Consider the following 9,029-nt stretch of genomic DNA (forward strand, 5'->3'; position numbering starts at 1 on the left):
GGTTTCGATTGCAGTGGGAGATAGGAAAAAAGGGGGTTTTTGATTTATTTACCCTAGTAATACTTTTCCAATTCAGAAAATGTTCTAGAATACTACACTTTAAGACATTCTGCGTCTTCTCCAGTCTTTATAAATAATTAATCATCCCTAGTTTATCCATTATCCCCATATCCACATTTGAATCACCCATGTTTACATATTTTCTTGACACTAGAAACGCAAAAAATACTAAACAGCATCCCTAGCCTTTTACTTGAATTAATTTTCATGGATAAACTAGGGATGATTAATTATTTATAAAGACTGGAGAAGACGCAGAATGTCTTAAAGTGTAGTATTCTAGAACATTTCCTGGATTGGAAAAGTATTACTACCTAGCCTTTTACTTGAATTAATTTTCATGGATAAACTAGGGATGATTAATTATTTATAAAGACTGGAGAAGACGCAGAATGTCTTAAAGTGTAGTATTCTAGAAAATTCCTGAATTGGAAAAGTATTACTAGGGTAAATAAATCAAAAACCCCTTTTTTCCAATCTCCCCCTGCAATCGAAACCCCCCTGGATTTTTTAAAATTTTGCAACGCAGCATCCGAAACTGGTCTATAGGGATGGGCCAGGATAAAATGCGGACGCAGACCGCGGACTGCGGACAGGAGAAACTGTGGACTTTCACCTGCGGACTGGCCCAAAATTTTTGACAGCAGTCCGCAGTTTCTCCACAGGGTAGCTGTCCGCAGTCCACGTATTATACGGGGATACAGCATTCCATATACACATGTCTATGCGTTGGTAAATGGTAAGGCAGAAAATTGGTAAGTAAAGTCTTCATTTCATAATAGTATTTAACATTAAAATTTCATAATATATATAGCAGCCAAATTTGACTTGTTTTTACAGGACAAGACAGATCAACCTTATTTTTGTCATGCATTGGCTGTTGTTTGATAACTGTTGCTTTTTAAAAATATTTTTGCATGCAACAATTCCAATGAATAAAAATAAAAATGCGCACAGCTCTTAGCAGCTGATTATTTTATTTATTTTTTTCCTATAGGCCAAATCCATTATATTTTCTTTTCTTTTATGCACAACTAAGAATTTGAATTAGACAACCGTAGCGCAGTTAAGTCGTCCTTCACAAGGCGGCAATGTGGTACCAAACTTTGCAAAGAATGGTACCACAAGGAATGTCTTTCAAAAGAACAGCATTATGCCTTTCAGGAGTTTTTAAAAACCCCTTGGAAATACCCCAAATCCTTTTAAGTTTATTACATGTTTTATTTGCATTGTTGTACCAAGAGTTTACCTAGTTAAGAAGTAACCATGTTATATAAACTGTCCTTTACTTTCATATTTTGAATAATGCATATGTTGACTTTTAAATACTATTTTTAGTTTGAAATTTAATATCAGATATGGGGATGGAGTCCGCAGATACCAGTCCGCAGTTTATCCTGTCCGGTCCGCACTTTCAATCGCTCCATGTACGAAATGGTCCGCATTTTATCCCTAAGTCCACGAAAAATCTGTCAACAAATTTTGGGCAAGTCCGCAGGTGAAAGTCCGCAGTTTCTCCTGTCCGCAGTCCGCGGTCCGCGTCCGCATTTTATCCTGGCCCTATAGGGATTCCTCTCAGCCTGAAGCAACCAGGGTTCTATGACTCTGATTTTAAGATTTTAAGTATATTTTTTTCACGTAAATTCTCACCAAGAAACGATTTTTCTCGATATTTCCCGTTTTCGCGTTTCATCCCACTTTTACTTCAAATATGCCAAAATTTGGTAATTTCCCCGAAGAGAGCGGACATACTGAGACAACTTTTTCTTTCCACAGTTGTTAATTATTGTAATTGAAGTGGAAACTCCAAGGCTGTGAAAAGTAATCGATTATGAAAAATATTCTTAAGCTAACCTTAGCTATTATAAAACCAGATGTAGTGAAAGTTCCTTTTACCCTACAGGTATATCACTAAATTTGATTGATAAGATAACCTTAAGCATTATTACACTCAATCTTTCCTTTCAGCAAATCCACAGTAAGATATTAACGGCTGGTTTCTACATAGTTCAAAGCCGTACTGTAAACCTTTCTTGTCAGCAAGTTGAGAATTTTTATACAGAACATACTGGAAGGTTTTTCCATAAACGGCTTGTAACATTCATGAAAAGGTTGACAGCTACATAGCTAAGGAAGATATGTTCTGTTGACAGTTAAATGTTCTATATTTTTTTCTGATGAAATAGTGGACCTATTCATGCACATATCCTAGCTCATCCTGAAGCCATTCAATTGTGGCGTGAGATTATGGGACCAACAAAATCTTTTGTAACACAATATGAAGCCCCTGACACCATTAGAGGATCATTCGGCCTTACTGATACGAGAAATTGTACTCACGGCTCCGGTAAGATTATTACAATGAGATTTTAGGTGAAGCCGAATATCCTTTCTTAATTTAATGTGAAGATTCTGAAACATCAGCCATGAGAGAGATCAAGTTTTTCTTTCCTCAATTCAACTATGAGGAATGGTTGGAGAAACAGGAGTCCATTTTAAGAAAATGAATATGCAGTATTGTGTACTCCACCTTCACTCATAGCAAAAATTTGAAGTTAGGGTTGTAAGAAAGAATTTGCAGGTAAACAATACATTAGTGGCTGTCAACTATGCAAAATTCATTAACTCATAATTTTATTACCCATCCTTCACTGGACTCGACGACATTATTTACTAGTTTGCGACGCTCCATCATTATTTAGCTATCAAGTCTGACAAATACTTTTGGCTTAGAAAGAACTCGGATTCCTTCTTCAACTTTAATGAGTTGCTTTTCAAGATCTTCTTTCTTTTGCCGAATTCTCAAACTATCCTTGCTCAAAGGAAGGCAGTTAAACTCTTCATTTAGTTCCAATTGACCTGGAAATTTTTTTGCCAAAAAAAAAATAAGCAAGACATGTATAGCTTAGTAGTAGACAAATTAGTTGGAATTTCAGTCAAATGATTATACTTTTTAGGAGTTTATTTAAAGTTTCAAGTCTTTCGGACTCAGGCATAATTACATGCCCAATTGGACAATCAGGATCAGGCATGTTTTTCAATTTTTCTTCTTCCAGATGAGCCCATTCTGCCTTTCGACTTGTAAGGTATCTGGAACCATATTCAGGTTAGAAATAATATGACTTATGAGATGGGATATACTGGGCGCATGCATTTAATTCAAATTCAAAAGCAAAATTTTTTATAAACAAATACAGAAATAAAGGCATTGCATCAAAACTGGTGATTATGGTAAACCTAGAATTAAAACAAAATACATACTTTGGAATAGCTCCTAATTTATGACTTCTTTGGGTTGCTAACTCACTTTGTTGAGAACTTGCAACTTGAGTTTTCATTTTGATTGAAGAGTTTGCAACTCTTGTCAACATATTTAACCTAATTACATCTTTTCGTCCAGTCTAAGAATCAAATTTGTTATGAAATTTTCTCAAAATAATACAGCTTAATATGACTTACTTTTAAGGGTATCACTGCCTGAGTTGAGCAATTTTTTATCAAAGGAACTTCAGGACTTTTAGTGGATTTCAAAGAGCTGGTACTGTAAGATCTAAGCAAGGGCTTTTTAGATGCAGTAACTGTAGCTTTTGTGTTATCCAAGTTTTGTTCAGTACCAAAAGAATACACAGAATCAATAATTGGGGACCAGACAAAAGAGGGAAACGTAAGTGACATTTTAAATAAGGGGCTCTTTCCTAAGGGTTTTTCTCTCCTAATCTCGGCTAAAACCCGCTTTATCCTTGAATGTCTTTCTTTTATCGCCACAGAAAATTTTGGAATTGGAGCATTATGTAACGTATCCATTACAAAAAAAGTAAAGGTAATATCGGTCCCCGGTAAATTTGTAATTTCTGTCAAGTCCTACTTAATGGTTAAGGCCTGTAAATTTGAACACTTGCGTTACCTAGCAACAAACAATCAGGGGCATCCGTAAAACCACAGACTAATGTCGATTTCGGATGGCTGCACTCGGTGCAGCAGCCAGTGCACTCTGGCTCGGAGCGAGAAGGGTCATGTATAGGGCTCAGCCCCGATTACCTGAACCCCAAAAAACCGCACCGACCTACCCGAAAAATGGCCGATCGGTTGCGACACGGGTAGGTACTTTTCAAGCGGTTCGGTTCGATGCGATGAACCCGTAGTAATCGGGTACAAACCGCCGCCATCTTGCAAAATGAGGCTAAAAGGGTTGGAAATTCTAAAGTTGGAGCCTGATTGGCTGATTCAAGTAGACGCGTTTAGACGCTAAGTGGAGTGAGTGCTGATCGTTGGCGTTAGGCAACAGCATCAAAAGTTTTCCTCTCTCTTTTCTTTTCAAGAAAGTCAAATGGAAGTAAAACCACTTGAAATACTATTATCTAATACCAATATAATACTACTATGTATTACTAATTATCACACGCAATCCTTTTTGAAAGACATGTTCTTGGTTTGTTTTCGTAACAAATGTCAAATAATTGCATGTGTCATGAAATTATTTAATTTTAATATATAATTTATTAATATTCTTTCTTTACGAGGTCAAAAGCCTTGAGGAGGCGTTTCATGGTTTGGCTCTTGTAGTCTTGCGGTGTAATAGGATCGGAGGAGGTTGGCTGTAGCCATCGGTCGATAGGCATGACTGCGTCCCGCCCATGAATCAGGAAATACGGTGATTCGTGCGTCGAAGAGTTGATCGAATGTCGATAAGCGAATGCTACGTGTCCCAACATGTCTTCCCAGTCTTCGTATCCTTCGGAGATGTACTTTCTTAGCATTTCTACGACGGTTTTATTGAAACGTTCGGTTAATCCATTGGTTTGTGGATGATATGCGGTGGTGGTGCAGTGTTTGATGCGGAGAGCCTTGCAAAGTTCGTTGAATAGCTCCGATGTAAAATTCGTGCCACGGTCTGAGATGACTTTGTCCACTAGGGCCTTACATGTTGTTACTGCGGTTTGGTTTGGAAGCGCCACGTCCTCCACCCATTTGGTTAAGTAATCTGTTATCACAAGTATGTGGTTATTTCCTTCGAAGGATGTGGGGTTAATAGGACCCAAGAAATCTAGTCCTAATGTTCCGAATGGGGCTTGGGCGGGTTGGAGCGAATGTAGCAGCGCTCTGTTGTCTGATCGTCGATGTCGAGCGCACGTTTCACATTTCTGGCAGTATTCTTTAACGTCTTCGAGCATGCTTGGCCAATAATACTTGTCACGTAACCTCTGACAGGTTCTTCGGTAAGCGAGGTGGCCAGAAAGCGGTGAGTCGTGATATTCTTCCACTAGCGCCTGTCGTAAGGATGCTGGTACCACCACTTGTTTCTGCACAAATTGTCGCCTCTTTTCGGAGTGAGGCGTGTACAACCTGCATAATATGCCATCCTCGACGGTAAATAGTTCGATTTCTCTTGCCCAGGTTGGCATTTGTCGTCGATCTTCTTCCCATAAAAGCCCATTTTCTAGATACGCCTGGATGTCTTGGAATAAGGGGTCGTTCCTCTGTTCTTGTGTTATACTATCGGCGTCTTTGGGCTGCACTTGCACGGCTGCCACTGGAATCCGTGATAGGAAGTCGGCGTTTTCGTTTACCCGTCCTGGCCGATATCGTACCGTGTATTTTAGGTTACCGAGCATTATCGACCATCTGCCTAGTCTCCCTGTTTCATCCTTGAAGGTCTGAAGCCATTGCAGTGGCCGGTGATCGCTTACTATCACGAAGGGCTCGTCTTGTAGGTAATATTTGAAACGTTTTATCCCGAATATCAGGGCTGCTGCTTCTTTTTCTACCGTTGAGTATTTTCTTTCACTGTCGTTAAGATGTCTGCTGGCATACGAAATTGGCTTGTCCTTTCCGTCGATTTCTTGAGATAGGACGGCACTGAGTCCGTGATCGCTTGCGTCCGTGAAGATTATGAACTCTTTACCAAAATCCGGGTATGACAGCACTGGTTCTGTTATCAGGCTCTTCCTGAGGGCTTCAAAGGCTTTTTCCTCCTCCAAACCCCATTTGATCTCATCTTTGGGTTGCCCTTTTGACTGCACTAGCAGGGGGTGTGCAATGGTTGAAAATTTCTCGATGAACCGACGGTAGTATGAGGCTAGCCCTAGGAATGATTGAAGTTCTCTCACGGTGCATGGGTGTTTGTAATTGGCTATTGCTTCAATTTTTGTTGGGTCGGGGGCTACTCCTTCGGCTGATATGATGTGGCCGAGATAATTTACCTTCTCTTGCAAGAATTTGTATTTAGATAACTTGAGTTTTAAGTTGGCTCTCTCCAATAGTCCAAAAATTTCTCGCAGGTGCAGAACGTGTTCTTCGATAGTTTTGGAAAATACTATAATGTCGTCTAAGTAAACGAGGCAACTTTTCCCGAGGACGCTTGTTAACACAAAATTCATCAAACGTTGAAATGTTCCTGGGGCGTTTGTTAGCCCAAATGCTAATCTATTCCATTCGTACAAATTATTGTCCACAATAAAAGCAGTCTTTTCTTTGGATTGCTCATCCATCTCTATTTGCCAGTACCCTGGAGCGAGATCTAAGGTGGAGAATAATTTCTGTCCTTGCAGGAGGTCCAATACGTCGTCGATTCTTGGCAGCGGAAATGAGTCTTTTTTCGTGATGGAATTTAGTTTCCTGTAGTCGATGCACAGTCTTTCTTCTCCCGATTTTTTCCGTACCAAAACAATGGGCGATGCCCAAGGAGAAACAGATAGTCGTGTAATCTTGTGTCTGAGTAGTTCTTGGATGATTTCCTCCGCGACTTCTTTTTGTCGTGGTCCTTTGCCTTGCGTGTCGATCGTGTGCTTGACTAGTCCTGTCTTTCCGAGATCTTCTGTTTTGAAAGCAAACAGATGGGCGTGTTTTTCGAGGAGCTCTAGTAGGGCTTGTTTTCTTTGCTCGGAATTTCTGCCAGGGCTTCGTTGAAGACGTTGGGGTCAGTCGGCGTGTTTTGGTAGGAGCAGGAGGCAACTGTGTGCTGTGTTTTTTCTTCGGTGAAGACTACTGTACCTAATACTCGAAAGGCTGGTATCGTGATTTGTTTGTCGGTCTCGTTGATGATGACGATGCGAAATAATCCATTCCCTTGTTTCTTCGAAACGAAGGGGTCAAGGCGGACTCCCTTCGGGAATTCTGGAGCCGGTATAAATGAACAGGCGATGTTCGGGGGTAGCTTTCCGCCCCCCCGTTCGCTCTCCACCACTTGGGCTGTGTATGGAGGAATAGTGATTTTGCGCGGAGTTATCATAACGGGCTCATGAGTAGGTTGATCCGATTTTCTCATCCGATAAATCGTCTTCTCACTGCCGTTGAAGATGAACTTGTGACCGTAGAGTGCGTCTAAACCTAGTACGCAGTTCTCGGTAATATCGTCCACTACGATGAACGATTGAACTAGGAGATCGGGACTTTCTTCGTCCACTAGCTGAAATTGAAGGGTTACTGTACCCAGGGTTTTTAAGGCGCCTGTTATTTATATCAAATAGCTCTACCGCTACTTCTGGAGAAAAATTCACTACGTTTCCACCGAGTGCCGAGTATAAATTGTTGTTTAGTAAGCTTCGTCCTGCACCACTGTCGAAAAGGGCTTCGAATGTTACTTCCCCTGCTTTTAGTGTTATTCTTGGAGGTCCGACTTCATTTTGCACACTTCTTACGTATTGGCGGGGCTTAGGATCGTTTCCACCGTTTGGCCCGACATGTCTATCGGTGGTTACTCGTTTAACTGTCCGGTTGAGGTGTTATTTGTTGGAGAGTTGTTTGCAGTAGGTGGTGGGTATTGCGGCGTTTGTTGCTGCTGCGGTCTTGGGGGCTGATTATAATAGTCCCTCGGCGGTGGATTGTTTGGAGGTTGCTGCCCTGCTGATGGGTGGTTTCCGGGAGCGCGACAGGAATTGCGGTTGTGTCCCCTACGTCCGCATATTTCGCACACTAGTCTCATCTGGTATTGCCTCGCTGCACAGTTATTGGTGTCGTGTCCGTACATGTTGTGGTATGTACAGAATTTATCGGACGTGTCGTATTGCCCATTTCTAGGCTCCCTTCGCTCTGGTTTCCTCGTTTCGGCGTTCTTGGCGAGTTCCGATCTAATTACTTCCCTCATGAGGTCGGAGATGTCCTTTGCTTCGTCTTCTTTCCTTGCTAGGGGTCCTGTTGCGTCTCCTGTGCCTGGGTTTTCTCTTGAATTTATGAGTTCCAGAGCTGAATCGTGTCGTTCTGCTGTCTCGATCATCTGGTCGAATGAGGGGAAATCCTTGCAGAATAGTCGATCGTGAAGTTGGGGGGCTAGTCCGTTCATGAATTTATCCCTGCTCAACTGTTCAATTTCTTCGTGGCTTACGTTCGGGTAGCCTCCTCTTGCAAGTTTCTGGATTCGGTGTGCGAAGTTCCTGATTGATTCTCCAGGTTCCCTTTTGCAGCTGTTGAACGAGGTTCGGTATTTGTGTTCCATGTTTTTTCCAATGAATCTTTCTTTGAGCGGTCGCTTGAGGGTTTCATAGCAGGTTGCTTCGACTGGGTGATCGAGTTGGTACTGTTCCAAGAAGTCTCCTGCTGGACCCACTAGTTTGGATCGGAGATATTTAATTTTTTTTGGATTCTTCGAAATCGCCAATGTCCAAGGTATTTTCGAAATGCCTTAGCCAAGAGTTGAAGTCGGCGTTGTTTCCTGGTGTGGAGAATACGCTAATTTGTGTCAGCAGCCGGGTTGCTTGTATATCTAGTTCGCTTATTGTTGATTGGTGGTGTCCGTAGTGAGGCTGTGGTTGGTGCGTGTTTGAGGTCATGTAGCTTGGTTGAGGGGCTATTGTTGATGCCGTCGTTCGGTAGTTCTGCCAGGGAGGGGCGATGGCACTGCTCATCGGATTTTGCCACAAGGTGGGGTTCGGTGTAGACGTATACTGGGGAGGGTTGGATGCTCGGGTTGTGTTGTTTCCTACTAGGGTGGCTACGAAATTTGCGGCTTCGTCAGTTGACCAGTTATTTCTGGT

General features: G+C 41.7%; 2 protein-coding genes across 2 annotated transcripts; one reads left to right on the top strand and one right to left on the bottom strand.

The window, feature by feature from the left end:
• Window positions 1-1,623: 1,623 nt before the first annotated feature.
• Window positions 1,624-2,670, top strand: LOC123471029 (nucleoside diphosphate kinase 6-like). Its single transcript, XM_045171851.1, has 4 exons — window positions 1,624-1,963; window positions 2,029-2,171; window positions 2,247-2,407; window positions 2,470-2,670. Exons 1-4 carry the CDS (start codon window positions 1,892-1,894, stop codon window positions 2,565-2,567), a joined length of 474 nt encoding a protein of 157 aa, XP_045027786.1. The 5' UTR covers window positions 1,624-1,891; the 3' UTR covers window positions 2,568-2,670.
• On the bottom strand, window positions 2,565-4,011 carry LOC116922261 (enkurin domain-containing protein 1). The gene is made up of 4 exons (XM_032928637.2): window positions 3,520-4,011; window positions 3,322-3,461; window positions 3,011-3,150; window positions 2,565-2,919 (listed from the first exon to the last, which is right to left on the bottom strand). The coding sequence occupies exons 1-4, from the start codon at window positions 3,862-3,864 to the stop codon at window positions 2,759-2,761; spliced, it is 786 nt and encodes a 261-aa protein (XP_032784528.2). The 5' UTR covers window positions 3,865-4,011; the 3' UTR covers window positions 2,565-2,758.
• Between the last annotated feature and the right edge of the window lie 5,018 nt (window positions 4,012-9,029).

This window comes from Daphnia magna, linkage group LG4 (assembly GCF_020631705.1).
Source record: "Daphnia magna isolate NIES linkage group LG4, ASM2063170v1.1, whole genome shotgun sequence".
Lineage (NCBI taxonomy): Eukaryota > Metazoa > Arthropoda > Branchiopoda > Diplostraca > Daphniidae > Daphnia > Daphnia magna.

What these genes read in the sequence shown, in the direction of transcription:
- LOC123471029 (XM_045171851.1), top strand. Translation starts at nt 1,892, where the DNA reads ATGAAAAATATTCTTAAGCTAACCTTAGCTATTATAAAACCAGATGTA. An exon ending in AAGTTCCTTTTACCCTACAG is followed by an intron (nt 1,964 to 2,028) that starts GTATATCACTAA and finishes CTTTCCTTTCAG; the next exon opens with CAAATCCACAGTAAGATATT. An exon ending in AAATTGTACTCACGGCTCCG is followed by an intron (nt 2,408 to 2,469) that starts GTAAGATTATTA and finishes TTTAATGTGAAG; the next exon opens with ATTCTGAAACATCAGCCATG.
- LOC116922261 (XM_032928637.2), bottom strand. Translation starts at nt 3,864, where the DNA reads ATGGATACGTTACATAATGCTCCAATTCCAAAATTTTCTGTGGCGATA. An exon ending in AAATTAGGAGCTATTCCAAA is followed by an intron (nt 3,151 to 3,321) that starts GTATGTATTTTG and finishes ATATGGTTCCAG; the next exon opens with ATACCTTACAAGTCGAAAGG. An exon ending in TTTAAATAAACTCCTAAAAA is followed by an intron (nt 2,920 to 3,010) that starts GTATAATCATTT and finishes AAAAATTTCCAG; the next exon opens with GTCAATTGGAACTAAATGAA.